The sequence below is a fragment of the Cetorhinus maximus genome, chromosome 21, assembly GCF_964194155.1.
Source record: "Cetorhinus maximus chromosome 21, sCetMax3.hap1.1, whole genome shotgun sequence".
NCBI classification, from domain to species: domain Eukaryota; kingdom Metazoa; phylum Chordata; class Chondrichthyes; order Lamniformes; family Cetorhinidae; genus Cetorhinus; species Cetorhinus maximus.
The window spans coordinates 68362903-68385904 of record NC_135899.1 but is presented as its reverse complement, the minus strand read 5'-3'; the positions used below and the strand labels follow the sequence as shown (position 1 = coordinate 68385904).

General features: G+C 42.8%; 1 protein-coding gene and 1 long non-coding RNA gene across 2 annotated transcripts in view; one reads left to right on the top strand and one right to left on the bottom strand.

Moving 5' to 3' along the window:
• The window catches only part of LOC144695962 (uncharacterized), a 113656-nt gene that overhangs the window by 37695 nt on the left and 52959 nt on the right, over positions 1-23002 (top strand). The gene's annotated exons all lie outside the window — the stretch shown is intronic.
• Positions 1-23002, bottom strand: part of LOC144695960 (dyslexia-associated protein KIAA0319-like protein) — an 80702-nt gene that overhangs the window by 5524 nt on the left and 52176 nt on the right. Inside the window, exons 14-19 of the mRNA XM_078567081.1 lie at positions 17868-18006; positions 15478-15637; positions 14880-15022; positions 11318-11440; positions 7540-7630; positions 5297-5391 (exon numbers count right to left, since the gene is read on the bottom strand). Of these exons, the coding sequence (XP_078423207.1) occupies positions 5297-5391; positions 7540-7630; positions 11318-11440; positions 14880-15022; positions 15478-15637; positions 17868-18006 (751 nt within the window). The remainder of the gene's footprint in view (positions 1-5296; positions 5392-7539; positions 7631-11317; positions 11441-14879; positions 15023-15477; positions 15638-17867; positions 18007-23002) is intronic.

The following is a 23002-nucleotide window of genomic DNA, read 5'->3' as shown; positions in this document are numbered from 1 at the left end:
TAAGACAAAAAACTTTGACACGTCTCTTTCTTCAGAGTCCACTTGCCAACCAAAACTGCACATCATCGCCACCAATTTCATTCCCCTCCTTGGCCAATATTTCAGGCTGAATTACACTGTTAACGCCCTATTTATTCCTGAGTTTAGTTTCCAAACCCATAACCTCTTCATCAAAACATCCCAATGTCTGCTTCTTTGGCTTAGCAACAATTTCTGTCTGATTAAGTTTCTGTGAAGCATCTTGGCCTGTTTTCCTACGTTAAAGGCTATATATAAAATGCTAATTGTTGTTAGTAAAATAATTCTCATAGGCCTAGTGGCTCCAGTGGGAGCCAAAGATAAAAAACAAAAACAGAATTACCTGGAAAAACGCAGCAGGTCTGGCAGCATCGGCGGAGAAGAAAAGAGTTGACGTTTCGAGAGGACTCGAAACGTTAACTCTTTTCTGCTCCGCCGATGCTGCCAGACCTGCTGAGTTTTTCCAGGTAATTCTGTTTTTGTTTTGGATTTCCAGCATCTGCAGTAGTTTTTTGTTTTTATCTCTGAGCCAAAGATAAGTTTGTTTCAAACTCGCTAATTGGGCCTCGGTGGGACTTCAGGCAGAGTAATCAGGTAGTGCTACACCCCAGCACAGTAACGTGGATCAGACTGAATCAGCTGTTGGTGAAGCATCCTTGCAGACACCAGGAATCTATACCATATATGCAAAGTACCCTGTCTCTGCAATTGGGTAAGGTCAGGTAGAGATTTCCGAGAACTGTGCCTTAGTCTAAGTACTGATGAAAGGTCATTGGCCTGAAACATTAACTATGTTCCTCTCTTCCTATATTCTACCAGAACTACTAAGTATTTCCAGTATTTTCTTTTTTTGTTTCAAATTTCCAGCACCTACAGTATTTTATTTCTGAATCTTAGTCTGCCTTGTTCCAACTGAAAAGTTTATCTGAAACCAAAGAGGTTGTCCATGGAGCTTTGGCCTGTCAGCAAGAATACATCAAGTGAATGATAATATTCAGGGACTGTGACAAGTTTAATTTGCTATTTCAGTTTAGTGCAGTAGATGCAACTACTGAAATCAACCCTTTAATATCAGAAACTCTGCAACGTGCTATTGTTTGTGTACCAGTATCCACTTAAAAATGAGGACAGAATATATAACTTTTAATTGGGGATTAAATAATGTTTGCATGCTGTTATGATCCTAGGCCAGACCCCCTATCTACCACCCCCCGCCCCACCCCACACCAAAGTTGTTGGTAAGATCCGGTTAGGAACAAATGACGTTTTGTTTAGACAAAACTTGACATTCAAGACCCTTATTAATAGAATAATGCCACGAGATTCCATGGGTTTTGAACAAACATAAATAAATTTTACTATAAAAGTCAGAAAGATAAAATAATTTATAATATCTATCTTGTACTCTTAACATTCAGGGTTAATATGAGGTCATGTGAATTAACAGGCAAACTGTGGTTGAACACACACACACACTACACAATAAATGGCAAATGCGACCAAGGCAGAGTCCACGAACTTCTCAACAACTCACTCAGTAACACAGTCAACCAATCTCACTGAAACTGTGTCTCTCTCACACGAGGGATACCTGTCTTCACCTTCAAAGACTTTGCCTTGGGATTCTCTCCACAAGGCGCTCCAACTTGGATGGCATCAACAATGGCCCACCTTGTAGGGTTTCAATCTCATCTTCTGAGATTACATTCTCCTGGATTCCTGAGTATATATTCAGGCACCAACTCACAAGCACAATTTCAGATCTTCGGCTATGCCGAGCAAAACACTTACTGCTCCAAAGATGTACCTTCACTCCAACGGCCCGCAACATGGAGTCACCAACCTTCTACTGCCTTCTTGGATCTTCAGGGCTTCTCCTGATCCCTCTTCAATTACCAGACACGGATGGTATCAGCGATGGCCCACCTTGCAAGGTTTCAATCTCGTCTCCTGAGATTCTGTTCTCCTGGATTCTTGTATATGCACTCACAAGCAAGACTTCAGATCTCCTGCCGCACCGAGCAGAATGCTACTGCTCCAAAGAGGTATCTTTGCCCCAGCGGCATGAAGTCACCAACCTGTTTCACTTAAAGCCTGCTCCCCGCAGCCCTTTTCCTGTTTGGAGCCTGTTTCTCTGCTACTCTCTTTTTAACTGAACTGGGACATTTTCCTGTCCCTGTCCCCTCTTAGGACCTCTCCCTGTCCCTTGCCTGTGACACTAGTCTTCTGTGATGCTCTGCTCATGGTCACCTGACCCAGGCTTTTGCACCGTTTTTCCTTATGCACAGGCACACTAAGCCTAAAGAATGTAAAAATACTTATCCACGCACGTGCAGCCCTCTCCTGGTCTGCACATGCGCAATAGCCCTGAAGCCCTTCGGGAGTGGACGTTCTTGATCTCTGCTCTCAACGAGGTAAGTATAGTTTTCATAACAATGCTCTGGTCCAAATATCACCTGGCCTCTAGGAGGACTACATTTGGAACACAACAGTAGGCTGATTAGTGTAATATTTAATAGTAAATGTAAACCCTGGATATTACTTTAAAATAAGGCAAAAATTGTTGCATGAAAGGTTAGAAGTGTAAACTTCTGCAAAGCATACCTAGATTAGATAACAGAAGGCAACATCTTGCACAGTGTTTTATATTGTCTGAACTGTATTGACAGGCAGGGCTGCAGACTTTAGGTTATTCAAATGAAGGTTTTTTTCTTAATTCTTTCTTGGGGTGTGGGCAGCACTGGCAAGGCCGGCATTTGTTGCCCATCCCTGACTGCCCTTGAACTGGCTATCTTGCTAGGCCATTTCAGAGGGCAGTTAAGAGTCAACCACATTGCTGTGGTTGGCATCCTGGAATCACATGTAGGCCAAACCAAGTAAGGATGGCAGATTTCCTTCCCTAAAGGACATTAGTGAATCAGATGGATTTTTACAACAATCAATGTCTTGGTCACCATCACTGCTGACCAGCTTTACAATTTAAATTCCACGAGCTGCTGCAGTGGGATTTTAACCCATGTCTCTAGAACATGGGCCTCTGGATTACTAGTTCAGTGACATTATCACTATGCCACCATCTTCCCATGAGAAATAGAGTATTAGAGAGATATGCATTGATGAGACCAATGACATTTTCTTTACCTCTGCATTGTCATAGCAATTTTTTTTTTCCACATTGTGCACTGCTAAACTGGTCTAGGAAACCAACTTTTCCAGTCTTGCTATACCCTCAGCCTCTTTGTATCCTATCTGCTACTGTTCTAAATCTTATTGCCTGCTACAAAAAAACACCGCTGCAGAAAAAGTTGCAGCAATTCTTTACTATAAATAGGTCTGTAACTAATGCTGTAAATTACTGGCACAGGGACAGCAAATTTTCTTTCACACATATATACCCTCATTTATGGGGCTGAATTTCCCCCGGTCAGGGGGGTTTTGCGGGGGCGGGTGGGAGTGAGCGCGATCCCGACTGACGCCCCCGATCAGGTGTGCGCCGCCATTTTATGTGGGCGGGCCAATTAAGTCCCGCCCGGAAGCGCTGAGCGCTCCCTGCGCGGGCATGGCAGGGGGGGGGGGGGGGGATTCCCTGAGTTGGGACCTGCGCTCTTTCATGCATGCATGTGAAAGAGCACAGAAATCTCTCTGAGGCACCCGATTAGTTAAAAGTTTTGAAAAGCTAAATACAGAAAAGGAAATATTATAAGACATGTCCCCTCATGTGACATAAGCTGGGGCATATCAATGAAATTAAAAAATTTTTTTTATTGAATTTTAAAACACTTCATGAAACCTCATCCCGCCCGTTGATGAGGTTCCATAAAAAATGCGAAGGCCGCCTGGGCTCTTCGCCTGCCCAACAACCTTAAGGTTGGACAGGCCGCTCATTTAACTATTTTAATTAGTTTTTAAACAGATTTTAATAGGCCTTTGACAGTTTGGCAGGCGCGCAGCCAAGTTGGCTGCGCACTCGCCGAGCTGAAAATCTAAATGACACCCAGTGACGTCAGGACGCCCGCCTGATGTCACCACGCATCATTTTACTCGTTGGCGAGTGGGCCCCACCCCCATGGTGTCCAAAGAAACTGAAGGAAACAAATTCACTGTCTACACCAATCCTATACTTTTGATCTGCAATGTAAGCTTTATAAAATAGGTGAAAGCTGCTGCTCCTGCTAGCCAGCTCAGTAAGCCAAATGAGATTTGCAAGCGGATGTCTATATTCCAGATTTTCTCCTCCCTTTCCCAAACATTCGTATTGTAGAAGTCCCCAAAAAATAAGCTGCATTCTCTGCAGGTGTAAAGATTTCTGTGCACAATTTTTATCAAGGCATCATAGTAAGTTGCCTCACTGAAAGCCTTTTTTTAAGTTGAAAGTTTTTGAAACTGTCATTCAAGATATTGGATAATTGTGCAGATGATTAGCAACACGCACATTTATGCTGGTACGGGCAGATACAAAGTAAATCTCCCTCTATTCCATCCCAAAAATGTGCATTAGTCTAATTTCAGAAGAGTTTTTCTATATGATGACATTTCCATTTTCCACTCCATTTATCATTCCAAGACTCGGAGGATGGCAATGTATGTTGTAGAGCTATATCCATTAGGAATTTGATTCATGTTCCTAAACCTGGTATCGCTCAGCATCTTTACAATTAGCACAGGATAGGCTTTTAATACCGCAGTCTGGGCTATTATTGAACCGAAGACAGAAGAGATGAGAGGGTGATGAGCAATTGAATCCCACCCTCAAAATGATAACCAGTGAGGCTCAATTCCAATAAATGAGTCCAGCTCATCAAAGTGCAGATTAGAAGACTGGCACACCAGACTCATGGTATTCAGAACTTTCAATGGAAACTAGGGTCAGCTCCACCAAGACCTGACTCAAGTACATCATTTCTGAGATCACAGTGGGCACTAGGGCTCAGCAGAGCAAGGCGTATCAAAACATTCATGTCATCACGTGAATGAGAGGCAGAACTAATTTGTCTTCGCAATTTCTACAGCTTCGCAAGAGTAAGACGCTTCTTTTCTGTATACATTGGAATTTCAACGTGCTGTGTCATTCAGTGAGAGTAGAAAAGATCTTGGCTGCATCACCCCATGAGGTGGGTTCCTGCTATAGAATGACTTTGGTGGAATACTAATAGTAGGAAGGTATCCTGCTGTTGTCATGGGGAATGCTAAGTGATGTTGCGAGACTCGTGAGGAAGGAAAAAAGAGTCAATCAACCCCCAAAAGTCACAGCTTCAACGTTTCTTTCGCATCCCAATACCTGGCTTGGAGCTAGACTTCAATTCCATACTTTCATGATCATCTGTAGCATCTAGTATTTTATATCTGCTTTTTCTTCTAGGTCTTCCTTTGCGTCTGAAACAACAATCCATAGTATTTAGAAAATTATGTCAACGGATTTGTATACCAATATTAGATATATTACAGAAGAAATAAATTTGACAGATTGATAATGCACACGCATGAGTGATATTTCTCCCTCACCACTCCAAAGCTTTATATTTCAGACTTAGCTTTAAGTGATGCTTCACTCAACTCCCCCCCAATCTCCTATATTTTATCCCAAGAAATTAAGCATTTCAAATAAATAGATTACCAAGCTGAAACAAGTAAATGGGCAAACATTTAAAGGATGATCATTCAGGAATGAAAAAAATACATTTAAAAGCTGTCATTTAAAAAAAAGTGTTGGAGAGGGTACACTGATAGCTCACTTTTGCACACTTGAACAGTAATTTAACTTGTTTCAGATCCAAAGTGGACATGTGACGAGACCAGTACAGCTGGACAGAGGGATCCATAGGCAATTTCAATCCGTCTAGGGGTGTTTCTGGTTGAATCACTTCTAGGAGCCACTGGTAGTGCCTGCTCATTGACATTAACCAGTTCTTTTCTATATTTTTGTTCCTTTTATGTCTATGCTGTCCCATTTGGATGACTGATGGTTTAATTAATGGGCAAATGTTTTCTGTTCTCCTCCCTGACAAAATTAAAAATATTTTTTGATTTCAAATTCAAAAGACAGACTATATATATTGTCGTGCCTTTCATGGAATCCCAGAACATTTCACAACTAATTAAGTACGTTCGAAATGTAGTCACTGTATTTTGTAATGTAGGAAATACAGAAGCCAATTTGTGCACTGCAAGCTCCTTAGAACAGCAATGTGAATGATCAGACAATTCAGATAATTGTTTTTTTAAATATGTCGATTGAGGGATAAATATTGCTCAGAACACCAGGGATAACTTCCCTCATCGAGGAAAAAGGAAAAACATCTATAGGACATGGCAGAATTTAAATGATTGGGTTGTGTAAATATCAGTATTCCCACATACTGTGTCCTAAGTAACACCAAAGAGGTGAAAAGGATAGGAATATATTTGGATGCTGGGCCAATCTACTTGTTAACATACTGAACCATTTCTCAGGATCTGATCTCTTTACCCTGGTCTGCAAAGCTAAGACATCAAATCATAATGCACTCTATGCACCAGCCACACTGGCAGCCTGGGTTAAATTCAGCTGTATACAATTAATTATGAATGAATTGGAGGTATTCAAGAATTCATTCCATGCAGTGAACAATAGGGACAGAATTTTGCCGTCGGTGAGCAGGGGGCAGGGCCCGCTTGCCGATGGGTAAAATGATGCGGGATGACGTCGGGTGTTCCGCCCGACGTCACCCCGGCCCATTTAAGTTTTCAGGAAGGCGGGCTGGTAGCAAAATCAGCTGCGGGCCCGCCGGCCTGTCAATGGCCAATTAAGGCCATTGACAGGATCAATTATACAATTAAAGGACCTGCTCATCCAACCTTAAGGTTGGTGGGCAGGCCAGGAGCCCCGGCGGGATGAGGTTTCATGTAGGGTTTAAAAAAGTTTAATAAACTTATTATGTAAATTATGAACATGCCCCATCTCATGTGACATTGTCACATGAGATGGGACATGCTATGGAATTTTTTTTTCTATTTTTAACATTTTTAAAAGTGGAAGCGATCTCCCTGAGCTTAGCCTCAGGGAGATGTGTGCTCTTTTGTGCGCATGCACGAAAGAGCACACTCTCGCTTTTGGGGAATACAAATCCATTCCCCTGTAATCGAATCCAGCCCCCTGCCCTCTCCCAGCCACTCTCGCCCAGTAAACCAGAATGCGGGGAGTTTGGTATTTAACTGAATGGTGGAACAGACTTGAGGGGTGAATGGCCCACTTTTGTTCATAAGAGAGATATTATGTCTTGCTATGAACAGCTCACACAAAGGAAGATGAGAGAGATTAATTAGGCCCAGCTAATAAAACAAAGCTCTTTTTTTTGGAGCATCAAGGGGTGGTTCATCTTGCCCTACATTAAGAATGCATTTTCATAGATGAGCTTGGAAGGACAATGGAAGTTATGGGAAAGAGGGAAGGTTACTTACTTCAAAAGGGGGCTGTGAAGAAATCTCGAAGAGAAAGCTAGGGAAAAAGCCAATTTAGATTTGCAGAGGATTCCTGATCATTACCTTTTACAGAAGCAGAGGACCATCCAAACTAGAATTCCAATGGCGACCAGTATGACAAACGCAGCTATTACAACATAGAGTACACTCCATTCTAAAGGCAAAAGCAAAAAGCTAGGAATACAAATTCTTAGTAGCTTTATAAAGAAGAAAAATTTGGTTGTTAGTGCTAGGCACACCATATAAACAACAGTTGACTAACTCCATTATCATGACTAGAAAGTAGACTTCAAATGAAAATTATTGCTTTGTTTTTCCAAAATAGCGTGTCACTATACAGAGTGTTCTATTTATCAAACCTCATAATTTAACAAGGATATATTAATACACAGTATACATAGTTTTTATATTAGAAATAAAAACATGCCTTGTAAATTAAGTGCTAGAAATCTCAGCAGGTCTGGCAGCATCTGTGGAGTTAACGTTCTGAGTCCAATATGACTTCTTCGGAACTGAACAACACAACCACTTCCAAAGAGAAGTCATATTGGACTGGAAATGTTAACTCTGTTTCTCCATAGACGCTGCCAGACCTGCTGAGATTTTCCAGCACTTTGTTTTTATTTCAGGTCTTCAACATCCGCAATATTTTGCTTTTATTTAAGTTTCTATATTAGGCTAGTTTTGAAGGCAGGTTAACTCTGGGGTACTTAATTGTTCCGTATAATAGTGAAGTGAATGATTTCTAATGATATCAGGTAATAAATTATATGTGTTTTGAATCACTGGCATCAATTAGTTCAACACCTATTCAGATTGATCATAATCCTTTATCCTCCCTTTGCCAAAATATTTGAGGCAATTTTGCTCTATGTGAATAAATCTCAGTGGAGGGATAAGGGCCACAGGAAGACTGCTCACAATTAGGCTAAAAACATACTGCATACATATATATCAATGACAGTAAGTGGATGTGCATCAAGGGGATCTGCTTCTAAGTGGCAAGCATTGGGCCCTTGTGAAAAAACCCAATCCCAACCTGTCTTCTATTCACATGGTTGATCAATCACTGCATCCTTCTCCAATTGTCCAGCTTCACTGGGATGCTTTGTTCAGTCTACCTATCCTCATACAGCCAACTCCAGCTACAGCCCCTTTTTTAGTCTCTGCATGGTCACTATCCTGGACCCTCTCCTCATCTTCACCTACATACTGCTCCTCAGTGACATCATCTGCAGCATGGGATCAGATGTCAAATGTGCTGATAACTGTACCCCTTTCACTTTCCCCAACCAACTGTGTGCGCCTGTCAGTAAGTTGTTAATTTCTTCAATCTGAATACTGGAAAGATCAAAGCCACCATTTCTACCCCTCATCACAGACTTTGGCCCAATCCCACAATTACTATCCCCATTTAACTGCATGCTCAAGATGTGCACACCCTTCATCTTATTCAATGCAGAGCTGAGCTTTACACTGCAAAGCCTCTCAGCAAATCCACACTTCCAACTTGCCAACCTCTCTTGTCCATCCCTATTTGCTGCAGAAATTCTCATCTATGCTTTCATCACTGAAAGATTTCCATTTTTATGGGTACATTGGTTCTCTATCCCTCAACGCAGTAAATTTAAAAACCTCATTTCCCTGATTCTGTCCACCCCATCACTCAGCCTTCCCCTATTCTCTGACCAATTGTGAATCTCTCCCTTCTAACCACTTCAATATTGGTAGCCAAATCTTTTGCCTTTTTGGCTCTATCTTCTGGAACTCTCTCTGCCTTTAATATTTCACCCTGTTACCTCTTCACCCTACCTTTGTCAGCCTTATTTTCAACTATGCTTTCAAGCACCTTTTGAACTCTCCCTCCTCAAAGGCTCAGTATTTCCATTTCTGCTCCTTCTGTGATGGACGTCACAGAAAGTTTTCTATGTTAAAGCTCTAACACGTTGGCCTCACAAGAAGACATTTGTTCTTCGTTACTGAAGAAAATAGGTTGAACAGGACCTGATAGAGTCCTATAAATGTAGTAAATTGTGTCAAAATATAAAACACCACCCACATATTCTCACATATAGGTAGGTCAAAGTGTTTACCCTTCAGAATTCTTAGCTCTGGAGTTACCTTGCCTATATCACAGATGGGGCTTCATATTCAGATTCAAACTACTAATAATTCAACAGGATTATATATTTATGGAAAGGCAATCTGTTGTCACAATAATGCTGTGGGTCAGGAGCATTAGCATGCAGTGGCATGGAACAGAAAAACAGGCTTGATTTCTTGATTTGCTCCATTCTCAATATGAGTTGTGCATGATAGAAGCTGTAGCATGTCATTACAGGAAGAGGAGAAAATACAAGCCAGATCAGAAGGTAGCTAGCTGCCACCTGCCAATGGTAGACCAAAAGGGTTACTGACAGAAGCTGAAATCAGGCCCATTTCCATTCAAGGCAGAGGTTACAAAAAAAACTCAAGGAGGTTTGCATTTTGTTAGAGGTTAAATGCACTCGGCAAAATAAAAACTCTGTAATACAAAAAAAAGGGAAAGCTGTGAAGAGCGAAACTGAAGTATCAAAAACTTTTTAAGAAATAAAAAAAGGATAAAATCATTAATTTAAATACACTGGCAATTTAGACTCATTAAGAAACTCATGATAAAACTAAATCAGAATAACTCATGCTACAATTAGATGCAGCTACATTTTAATGTCAGGTCAGTTGAGACCAACCGAGAATGTGTGACATAATCAGTTATACTGATCTTGCTGGTTTTCAGGTCAGGTGGTTTGGGCAGGGTCAAGCATGGGTGTTGAGGGTAAAATTGATTTGACATTCATGGATCCTATGACCAATATAAAATTTTCAAAAAACTATTTCACCAGTTGTTTTACAAATCTATGCATATAATTTCACAAAGTTGGAGAAAGCAGTGATTACAACTACAGGTACGGCGTTCAAATCTGGCTGTCCGAAAATTGGTGATGTCCAAAAGCCAGACTTTTTTTTCAGCTGCCAAGACCCCACTTTCCTGACTCACCGACATCATTGGTCTAACTGTCTGCCTGAGAAATTCCTTGGAGCTGCTCCCACTCCGCCACCAACACTTCATTGAAGTGCATGCATAAACTGAGCTTCTGTCACAATTTCGTCAAAGTAACAGTGAGGGATCTGAAACAGCTCCAAAGAATTTACTGAATTATCTTGCAGAATTCTCTCCATTTCTTTTAAAACTGCCCTTTGCAATCCTTACTTCAAAAATGTGCCCACAACACTCTCCATGCCTGACCTGGCCCAAACCGCCCAAGGCAGTGGTTCAAGGAAGCAGCTCACCACCACCTTCTCAAGGGCAATTAGGGATGAGAAATAAATGCTGGCCTAGCAGCAACACCCACATCCTGTAAATAAATTTAAAAAAACCTGAATACCAGCAGGATCCAAAATCCAGCACGGGTTATGTGCGAGGCTGCCAGTTTTGATACACTGTACCTGTAGCTGATTTTAAGTGCAAAAATGTCTGGCACATGTTTCTTTCAAAAATATATTTTTAAAATCTACTTAATATCTACTATTGCAGTGATTGTTAGGCCATCACATATTTATAATTTAAGTCATAGATATTTTCAAAATGTTTTTTGTCTAGAAAGCATGGAGTTCGTCTTATATGAGGAGTTCGTCTTATATGAGATAGCTTATACACAAGCATATAAAGTTTAGCATTTTTCTGTAGACGGTTTTTTGTATGTATATCATTCCCAAAAGCAATTATACATATTTTGTTCCATCTAGGTTTAGTTAAAATTGGCAATTCGATTCCGTTTAATAATAATTTTTTCCAACTTACCACAGTTGCTTTCTCCATCTCCCAGCAGAATTCGAATGAAGTTCTCCATCCAGAATGGATCACAGAGACAACGCTTATTGAAAGAATCACACCGACCATGATCTGAGCAATTCAGCTGACAGACTTTAATTAGGAGATAGCAGGAAAGAAGTGAAGGGAGGGGAAATAAAGCAGAATTGTAACTGTTAGCTGCAAAAACATGCTTTTTTACAGCAATGCCTAGCAAGTCATTTCATTTCCAGTTGCAAACAAATTCCCCGAGAACATATAAAGTATTTTCCTCTGTAAGCACATGAATGCCAGTTAATGATTCTTGAGTTTTCATTCCTCAGGTCAAAGTAACCTGTGCTCACTTCGCCAAGCCACTTGTGCTACCATAACAACTTTATCTGATTTAAAAGAGAAATCATTGAGGGTGGGTAGTTCCTATCCGAATATTGCCCTTGAGAAGGTAGTAGTGAGCTGCTTCCTTGAGCCACGGCCTCGGGCAGTTTGGGCCAGATTTACTATCCAAATCAATTCAATATTCAATGAGAATATCATCACAGGGTATGAGCTCCTGGATTTAAAATTTATTTGTAATTCTTGGCTGCAAACAAATGTGATGGTAAAGCAGGGAGCCTAATCAACTACGTACTCAGCATTCTCACAACAGGAATAAGTAATAGTCAAATTGCTAAGTGAATTGCTGCATGGCAGCAAAGAATTTTATATAAGGAAGAGAAAAGGTAGAATCAGGTTCTCCCCCCATTGAAGGCAACTCTTAGTGATATACTGACAAATGGAAGAGGAAGAATTCCACTTTTTCTACCAAGCTGAGAAATTATGATGGCCATAATGGGCATCAAACAACGTCCATCTACAAGTAGTTAATGGACAGTTTTGAAAAGATTTATAAGATATCTTGTACAGTCTTAAAATCAAAAAGTTATTTTGTCTCGAGAACAAAAAAAACCAATTTATGTTGATACACTATAGACTTAGTTCCCTGCAAATATTAAATATAAGCTGTGAGGATAGAAGGTATGCGACAGCATCACCATGTGCATAATCGGTAGATGTACACATCTGGAATGAGCAGACCTGAAAAATTAATGTTCGAATTGTTCAAAGTACAGATTCTTTCTAAAAGGCAAGGTTCTGTAATATTCCATGGCTAACATCATTTTCAAACGTTAATAGAAGTTGATTGAATGGTTTAAATTTTTGCAAATTTTTGAATATGAGCGGTTTTTTAGTTTGTGAAATAAGTTATTCTAGTTGGTTTTGAACAATTTGCCAATTTAAAAAGAATTAAATCACAGATTACCCTTTGGTGATGACAAGGCCAGACCTGCCAAGCTAGTTTTGCTTCTTGATAACTGGCAGGTCAAAATAAATGGATTATAAAATTTATTCTACATTATTCATTTGCAATGCAAGTGTAAGACGGTATATATGCTAAAGTCATCCCACCAAGCATCTGTAAAAGTTATTGGTTATAGCTACTATACCATCATTAGAGATAATAGGCATGCAGGTTTGTGAAATCTCTTAAAAAGAGTAAAAAAAATACCCATCTACTCCTGTCAGGCTTTCTTTTTAAAGAAAGAATTTAGTACAAGTCAAACTAGTCCCATTATAGGCTACTGTAAAAAATAAGGTTGTGGAGGAGCCTTACACTTGCTTCATAGCTGGGATAATTCCATGACCAGCGCAGGTCTAGTACTAGTGTACATGCTAGTGTGCAACATTAACAGAATTAGACATCTGTCATTCTTGCCTTAGTATCCACAATACTTCTAGCCAGCATATGCACAGACCTTTAGGTGTTTGAGTTAAAATAGGCACTTGAAAATAGCATATCATTAGGCATGCAATTTCATCTGCTGCATTAAAACAGGCTGTGCCTAATCCCAGTTTTTAATTCTCGGGAACATGTCTGCACGTGCTTGGAGTGCAAATAAACCAAAGTCTAGAAAACCTATAAAGCGAGAACCAAGTAAAGCGAATATGAATTCTATTTCAAACAAGTGCTATGCTTCACATTTACATTAGTAGCTAGTGCAATGAAGCCATAATGGTGGTTCTGGAGGAATATTCACCAAAGAATCATCATCAAGAACATTGCCTAATTGGTCACAGTTAGAGCAAAGGGAATAAGATGGTGAAAGGCCAGAGCTGTCATTCTCAATTATCTGAAAGTTTTATTCCATAAGAATACCAAATATACAAGTAGCATTCAGTTATTGGTACTCTTTCTGTTTCAAGGCAAAACTCAAGGGGATAGACGACACTGATCAGGAAAAGGGGAAATTTCAGGCAAAGGAGGGTTTTTAAGGAGGCTTTTGAAAACTGGGAGACAATATTTTTTCTTCTTATAACAATGCTATATAGGGAAAATATTTTGACTTGAGGAGCAGGTAACATTGAGGATGGATTTGGTTCTCTGCCAATAATAATTCAACTGCCAGTGAATGGGGTTCAGCACATATGTGAAGTATATGTGGGCAAGACTGGGTATTCAGTGAAAGCAAACACTCCATGTGCATGCCTCTTCTGTTGAGATAAAAACCTGCATTAGAATGGATTTAAGTGGAGGCGGTAGTGTTGAGCCATTTTCACCCTCTTGTCCCAGTTCTTCTTCCAACTAGGGTAGGCTGCTTTGCTATCTCTTCACCCCTAAATTAAAACCCTCGATGTGGAATGGTCAGAAAGCATAACTGCTCCTAGTCTGGCCTTTAACCTTTGACATTCTCTATAAAGTACAAAGGTATATTGAGCAAATACGAAGGAGTTCAAAAAGGATCTCTCAATACTTAGTTGAAATAAAATGGGGACAAAGTCAAAGAATAATTTCCTTGAAAAGCATATTCAGCACTCAATAGCTCATTCATTTTTGGCTTTTAAGATCCTTGGGATATGAATTTATTTTCCAACAAAAGTGGCCAGAAAATAAAGATCCGTCAGTTTTTAGCTCTTTTTAACAATATTACATTGACTGCTCGTTTAATATATTGTCTGCATACTATGTCTCATCTCAACAAAAACTTATATTTATATGGCACCTTTAGCATACAAAACATCCCAAAGTGCTTCAGAAGAGCATTATAAAACAAAATTTGACGCCACGCCACATAAGGGGATATCAGGTCAGTTGACTGAGGGCTTGGTCAAAGTGGTAGATTTTAAGAAGTATCTTTAAAGGGGAAAGCAAGGCAGAGAGGCAAAGGGCGGGAATTCCAGAGTTTATGTTCTAGGTGACTGAAGGTGAGGCTACCAATGGTGGAGTGATTAAAAAAAAAGAATCAGGGATTCGCCAAGAGGCCACAGTTGGAGGAGCACAGATACTATGGAAAGTTTGTGGAGCTAGAGATTACAGAGATGGGGAGGGGCGAGGCCATGCAAGGATTTGAAAACAAGGATCAGAATTTTAAAATCAAGACGTAGCTTGATCGGGAGACAATGTAGGTCAGTAAGCATGGGCGTGAGAGGTTTAAAGTATACCAAACTCAATATAATCAAAACAATCTTACAGGGACAAATCTATACAAAAATAGTTTAATAATTAATTCTCACTCACTGACTGTACCAACTTGAAGAGCCCGGAAAACTAGGAAGTCTGATTTCTGTTTCCGAAATTTATTCTTCAGTATCTGAGCAACATCCTGTCCCTTCAATACCTGATGTGCTTGTGTATTCCTTACACAAAAGATAATCTGTGTGCTGTGAAAATAAATGAGAGGAATTACAATTGAAGATATTGCGTGACTCATAATGAACAGCTGCACACTGGTCATGTTTTACACAACTTGCCCACATTATCTTTATGGCTTAAAGAAATAATTTGACTTTAAAACACTTCCTTGCAAGCCAAAAAATGTTTGAATAAAGCTACCATAATTAAAAAGCTTGTTCTAGGATATGCTCTAATTGTGGACCTCAAATGGCGAATGTAAAATTGTTAAATAAAAACTATGAACTTTATACATTTTAATTGTTGATAACTAAATTATATATCAAGTGCGATTAAGGCTGAGCTGGAGAATTACTAGCAACATTATAGAGTTTTCTTTGGGCTCAAGAACACCCGATGTTGCTACTTAATGCAAAATGGACAATTATCTCAGCACAGTCACCTGCAGTAATGCTTTCCCATTCCTACACAAAAAGCTCCTCACCTCTGTTCAGTGTATGGCTGAATTTTCTGTACAGTAATATCCGAATCAAGGACCCGAAGCAAGACAGCTATTTGCCGAAGTAACATGCCCTTTTGCCTCTCGGTTAACTGACTGACACTGACATCCAGGATAATTTCTACAAGATCATTCTTTCTGGGATCTGAAAACAGAAAAAAAACATCCTTAAGTCCTTGATTTGTATTATGACTCACTTTGCCCAACGTCAACCCTTCAAACAATGTTCCATGTGGCACAATTTTAAATTAATTTAACTTGAACTAGGGCACTGTGACATTTCAGAAATTGTGCAATCAAAGTTTGTAATATATGTGACCTTAGCAGAACTCTGATTAACATATGATACGTGATAATGAAACAGATGTAAAGATGCATTGGGCAGAATTTTCTGCCTGTCAGGTAGGGGAGGGCCCGACCCAATCTCCGGCGGGCGGGGAGCCGATCCTCGCCAGCGAAGCGGCCGCACTGCCATTTTACGTGGGTGGGCCAATTAAGGCCTGCCCAGTGTGACGTCTGACGGGAAGCGCTGTGTGCTTCCTGTACCGGCCGGGCGCCGGGGGGGGATTCCTTAAAAGCGAGAGTGCCCTTTGGCCTCAATTGGCCATTGACAGGTCCGCGGCCCATACGTGCCGCCTTCCTGAAAATTTAAATGAGGCGGGGTGATGTCGTGGGTTCTGCCCGACGTCATCCCACGTCATTTTTTGCGTTGGTGAGCGGGTCCCGCCCCCTGCTCGCCGACAGCAAAATTCTGCCCATTGAGTTTAAGGGTGAACTGAGACATCCACAGTTCTTGCTAATAAAAAAACTCAACTAGCATGAGTTCCGATCTTCTATGGATGATTGTGAACCTCGCTTCTCAGTAGAAAGTAAATAATTTAGTTTACTTCAGGTTACTGAATTATTTCACATTCCATTTTAAAACTAAAAGTCAAAATTTCAGTGTATGGAGACCAAGTTATTAATCAGCTCTCTAGATTAACACATATTCTTATAGATTCAAAATCACAGAAAAATAATATGCCAGAAAAGCACAAACAGACATGGCACAATGACTGGGTGCAGAGTAAAGCAGTGCACAAAAAAATAAAACAAATGTTTCAAAGACATAGCTGGTCAGACATGGGCACACAAATGTAAGGTACAATTTTTCTAACATGCAAGTGATTTTGGTACTGTAAATTGTCCCTAGATATAGCAGCAAAGGAAAAAATATATAATCAACTGCTAAACTCAGTGCTTCAGCACATTTTCTTGATTTCTAGGCTCCCAGCTTTTCTTTACAATTCATGAGAATTATGGTCACAATAATTTAATTTATATGGAAGGAGACATCTCTGGGAACAAAAACTCAAGAACCCTCCAGCAAAATAAATCTGAAGCATATCCAATTTTCTAGCTTGTCAATTTCATCATAGTTTGATGTAAAATGGGTCCACTGTGATTGCTATGCATGCTTTTGCTTTCTATCATTGTAAGCTTGGCTTAGTTGATTTCACACTCACCTCCATCAGGTAGCGCTGGGTTTGAACAGTACACAGATTTGAAAACATAATCTTGCTGACACTCAATTTAGTGCTCAGGCTTTCCACATTTTTGGAAGTGCCTTCCTTGAATGATATATTAAACCAGTGTCCTGCCTGCCTACTTTGGTGGTACAAATAAATATTAAAGGTCCAAGGATGCTCCTTGAAGACCAGCAGGGAATTCTCCTCCTGCACAGACTACATTCCTCCCTCAACCAAGCCCAGATGTTATGAAGCCAAGCTTAATTAAAAAAAAGAGCCTCACAAATTTACTGGCTGGAAACGACAAACTGAATTTTTAAAAAGACTATAGCCAGATTCCAATGACTTGAAATCACAGTCAAATATGGCTACACATTTGCATCACTGTATTTTCTACATTCTAAAGCCATTGAAATGGAGGCAACCTGTCCGCAAAACCATAACAGGAACAGTTGACTTGAAGGACTATGAATGGGAGGCATTGGTTATGCTTTTAGCAAAACATCCAGACAATCACCTGCACCTGGGTACTCAACTGGGTGGAGACAAACCATTAGATGTAATCACTTTGACAATGGGACCCTGGCTATGAAAGGAATTTTCACAGATGTAATCTAATCATGTAAGCCTGGTAAGTGGAATCCACTAGCTATGACCATATTTCAATCACTGGGCAGTTGGAGAGAGGGGCTCATGTGTCAAGCCAGCTAACCCTTTGTGTGTTTAAGCACCTGTTTTCTCTGCAGACCAGCACAAACAAATGAGATGCTGAAAAAGCAAGATCACTGTGTGAGTCTCTCTCCCTCTCCACCCAATTTGACTAAACACCGTAGCCCATTGGAGGGCTGAAGGCCATTTTCTACTCACCAGGTCTGACTTCCAATGTTGCCCTGTCAATATGACTTTCTCCTTTTGCATCAGTTACTTTTAGGCAAAATGTATATAGTCCTTCAACCAAATTTGACAGGAAAAGCACAGGCTGGTGATCAGAGTTATTCAGCACATCCTGTTACAGATTGGTGGAAAATACATAAGAAATTTCAGAAAAATTGAACTTTTAAGAGCAAATTTTGGAATAATATCATGTGTACGATCCACTTTCAAATATGCTGGTGTATCAAACATTATATCATAGTTAAAGCATAATTTATGTAAAAAAAAATTAATAATCCATTATAAGGAAAAATTGAACATTTTACAGTAATTTTCTGGATGGGGTTCAGAAATATTGACCTTTTATGCATCGTTAGGAGGAAGTAAGCAAATGAGAAACTACTTGAACACTTTCTTGCTTTGCAATATTGGATCTCAGAACAATTACCAGAACATTACATTACTGCATTGGCAGAGTTTAACATACTTATCGCCTCAGACTTGTTGGATTGAATCTACATTGTTCAATTGCTGTGAGAGTATTTACAACTGGTAATTATCCAAATTGTTCGTGTTTGGTCAAAGCAATGGTGAAGAGGACATTCAATGAGTGGAATATGACATTAAAAAACAAGAATTTTTTTTTAGGTGTGTGATTCCAAACATAAATACAATGCTCTAATTGAAGACTTTGCATTACAATTGTATTTCCATGTGAATCTTCTAAATTTACCTACTCCTGTGATATCTTGGCCTCAATATAAATCCTGCCCACCACAGCCAATGACAAGCTAGAGAGGTGGGACACTTCATTATCATACGCAAATCAGGCTCCCACCATGCATTTGGGAACCCCATTTAAATGTACCCCCTCCCCTCCAAAGTCAAATTGCACCCAATTACTAGGGACCGATCTTGGCTTAAGCTTTGTGTTGCTAGTTTTCCTGCTCAGCAACCAACCAGCCTGTCAATTTGGCCAGTGTAAAACAAGAAGAACATGATAAAGTCGTGTCACTGATATTGGCAGGGCACTGATATTGTCCCGCACCACACCTCTCCCTACCCTGACACTCTTCCACCTAATGGTATTTATCATGGGCAGAATTTTCTGGCTGGTGGGGACACAGAGCGGGCAGCGATTGGGTCCGCGCCGCCATTTTACGCCAACTGCAATGACCACCGGGTCCAATGGTGACCCAGCTGCCTGTTTAAAAAAGTTGCTGCAGCCTTTCAAAGGCTGCGAATCATGGCCAGTGGAAGGGCTTCCCCAGAGCCCTGCTGGTGAGCAGGCCAGGCAGGAGGGTAGGGCAGGGAGACACTGTGCCCCTCATTTTTCGGATGATTGCCTTGCTCCCCTCCTTGAGGAGATGGCAGCACGGCGGGAGGTCCTCGTACCCCAGGATGGGAGGAGGAGGCCCCCCCACATGACCAAATGTGCCTGGGAGGAGGTGGTGCGCTCCCGTAATGTGGTGCAGGGCACCTGGATCAAGTGTCACAAGCGTTTCAACGACCTGTTGTGCTCAGGAAGGGTAAGTACCATGTTGGCATTGGTCACTTAACCCAGCAGATAGGCTTTCCCCCCCCACCCCACCAAGTCTGGGTGTAGTGACTGCATTGAATCATCAACGGTATGTATCCTTCGCTGGGTGGGCCAGCAGCTATTGCCCATGCCGAGGTCACCCTGAGAGGGTGGTGATGAGATGGGTTCTGCCCCTGCAGCGTGTGGTACACTGAGACCCACATTACTGTTTTGGGCACAACCTGGAGGAGCTGCACCTAGGCGCAGTGCTGGAACTCCAGGACATGTCAAAGTCAGGGTGATGACATGCTGGGAGGGGAGCTTCAAGGTGGCGTTGCACCGATCGATCTGCTGTCCTCTGCGCTTCACATGCTTGTGCCTCCCTGCTATGGAAGGTTAGACTGTGTGATACCTAATGTGATGTAGGCAGCATTTGGCCAAGGAGTTGTTGGCCAGGGGGGTGGAGGGAGCAGGCCTAGCGTCTTTGTGAGTGTTCGGCAGCAGCAGGTTGAGGAAGCACTGGAGACCCGCAATGTCCCACTCTGGTTGGAGTGGGCCGTCCGTGAAGAGAATCCAGGTACAAGTAGCACTAATCAATGCTCTTCTCTCCTTTTCAGGAGAAGAATGCACATAATGCCGCCAAGAGGATGAGGACTGGCAGCGGCCTGGCACAGTTGGCGATTCTCAGCCTCTTCGAGCAGGAGGCCCTAGATTTGGAGAGGCGCCATGTGCCAAGGTCCACCGGTGTTGGTGAGACTGGGGTGCCATGGGCAGGTATGTATGCCCGGCAGTGAGATCACCATTGTTCTCCCAACAGCCATGGCAGTGCTAAATCTTCAGTGATTGAAGGTCGCAACATGGCTTAACCATTGCTTATGGAAGGATGAGCGCATAATGATCCGGGGGATAGGGATGCACATTGACATTGTCTCCACATTAACTGGTCCAATGTCCTTGTTCTTCCTTTCAACATCAGTGGAGCAGGGCCGGGAGGAGGAGCAGAGGCCCCCTCTCACACCTGAGGGCCCTGAAGTCTCACCAATGTCACAGCATCTCTGCCAGGCAGGCACTAGTGCAGATACTGGCACCTTGGTGGGAATTAGAACATTGGCTAGTGTCCTGGGACACAGTGGTGAGGGCACTTCACAGTCGCTGGAGGAGCTGGCAGAGACAGAGTGCCCATGGCGCCAGCAGTCGGAGGACTGCTAGGGACCAGGCACATGCTCAGTCGGTGCCTGATGATGTGCCTCTGGAGTCGTCCGCGACGCAGCAGGTGCAGGAAATGCGGCCGGGTGTGCGGGAGCATCTGGGGGAGATACATATGGCTATGCTTGGCTTGGTGTCCGTGGTGGAGGAGTCTACGCAGACTATCGCCAAAGCAATGAGCCTCATGGCTGAGCGCCATGCATCCTCCATGGAGAGAATGGCGACTCGCATGGAGGGGCTCCTGCAGGAGACCCATCAGGGCTTCCTGGGGATGCACTCGGAGCAGCAAGCCCTCACATCGGCGTTGACCTCAGCTGGTCACTGTGAATGTGGGAGATGGTCTGGGCACCAAGTTTTCCAGCTTGGCGCCCATCCATCCACGGTGAGCTGGGAGGTCCGAAATGACCTCACGTCGGCGCAGCAGCTGCCTGTCATCTCTGCGAGCTCCTCTGCCAGTGACCATTGCATCCGGAGAGGCTACAATGACTGGGGAGATGCCAGCTGCGGAACTGGCAGCTCTCTCCCAGGCGGGGCCAGCACAGGCTCCACAGGCCAGAGGGTGACCGCCAAGGTCAGAGGCCAACAGGACAGCACAGTCACTAGGCTGTCTCAGACGCCACTCCCAGCGAGGAGGTCAGCACCAAGATGTAGCACCTGAAAACGTAAACATAAGGCACCTTGGGCACACCACGGGTTTATCACTGGTGCTTTTATGTTGGCCCGCAATGAGGTCTTTATGAGTTGGTGTGATTTTTCACACCTTTGTCATTTTGTTTCATTAAGTTTCTTTGGTTGTAATATCAAATTCAGACATGCCACCATGGCTGAGGGTGCCTCTTTTCTTCTGCAGATGGATGGTTTCCATAAATTTAATGAGAGTTTTGTGGGACATACAGCTTTATTAACAAGGACCTTAGTTAATGTTCCTAACCAGGCAGATTTTGCACTTAGGTATCGAGTAAGGGGCCTACAGCCCAGGCTTGTCCTGGAGGTCCATATTTGGTGTGCCAACTGAAGGTTCGTTGGATTAAAGCCTCCCGGGTGTCCCTGCCTCCCTGGAGTATGCCCGGATCAGCGTCTACCCCCTCAGCATTTCCCTGTGCATGCTCATCCTCGGACTCACTGCCGGACTCATCGTGTGCAGCTGCAGCCACTGCGTCGACGTCTTCATCGTCCACAGCGTCCCCCCTTTCAGGTACAAGAGCACAGCATGCAACCACTATCAGCGACACAGGATCTGGGGGATACAGGAGTGCGCTCCCTGAGTGGTCCAGGCATTGGAAGCACATCGTGAGAAGGCCAATGGCTCTCTCCACCACAGCCCCGTGGAGGCGTGGCTCCTATTGAACAGCTTCCGTTCTTGGATGGCGGAGAGGCATCATGAGCCACCTTCTGAGGGGATAGTCCTTGTCACCCAGCAGCCATCCATCCAGCCGGGCTGAAGCACTGAAGAGCCTCGGCACCTGTGAGTGTCTGAGGATGTAGGCATCGTGGGAGCTGCCTGGGTACCTTGCACAAACTTGCAGAATCTGCATCTTGTGATCACACACTATCTGCACGTTCATGGAGTGGAAGCCCTTCCTGTTGACGAAGGCACCGGGCTCACCTGCTGGTGCCTTGATGGCCACATGTGTGCAGTCTATAGCACCCTGGATGTAGGGGAAGCCAGCAATGGCTGCGAATCCTCTGGCTCGCTCTGTCTGGCTTGCCTGGTCCCAATGGTAGTGGATGAAGGTCAATGCCCGTCTGAACAGAGGGTCTGTAACCTGCTTGACACAAGTGTGGACAGCTGATTGGGAGACACCGCAAAGATCACCCACCGAGCCCTGGAAGGAGCCAGAGGCATAGAAGTTGAGGGCAGCTGTGACCTTTACAGCCACTGACAAGGGGTGTCCACCTACACAGTTCGCGGAGATCTCAGGCCCAATCATCTGACAGATAGAGTTGACCGTCTCCCTTGAGAGATGGAGCCTCCTTTGGCACTGCACCTCAGACATATTGAGGTAGCTGCTTCGCCGCCTGTATACCCTGGCAGCAGGATAGTGGCATCTTCTGAGGCCTCTTCCGCCTTGGATTACCTCTTGGGCCTGCACCCCTTGTGCCTGCGCCTCTCCTCCCAAAGGTGGCTCCCCTGGAGGCTGAATGTGCACTCCTGGCCACCTGCCCCTTCTAGCCCTCCCTTCCTCCTCAGAGGAGGTGCCTCCAGTGGAGAGTTCAGCTCCCATTCCCAGGCTAAGGGAAGGCTTCCTGAAACATGCAGGCCCAAAAAAGATTCCTCACTGCAGAGTGTTGACTTGAAGGTTTTGAGTCCAGGCCAAGCAGCTGGTATGCGTTTTGAAGTGCTGCAGGTCACACAGGCAAGTATCAGTAACTTTGAAAAAAACAATACTTGACGGAGCACACT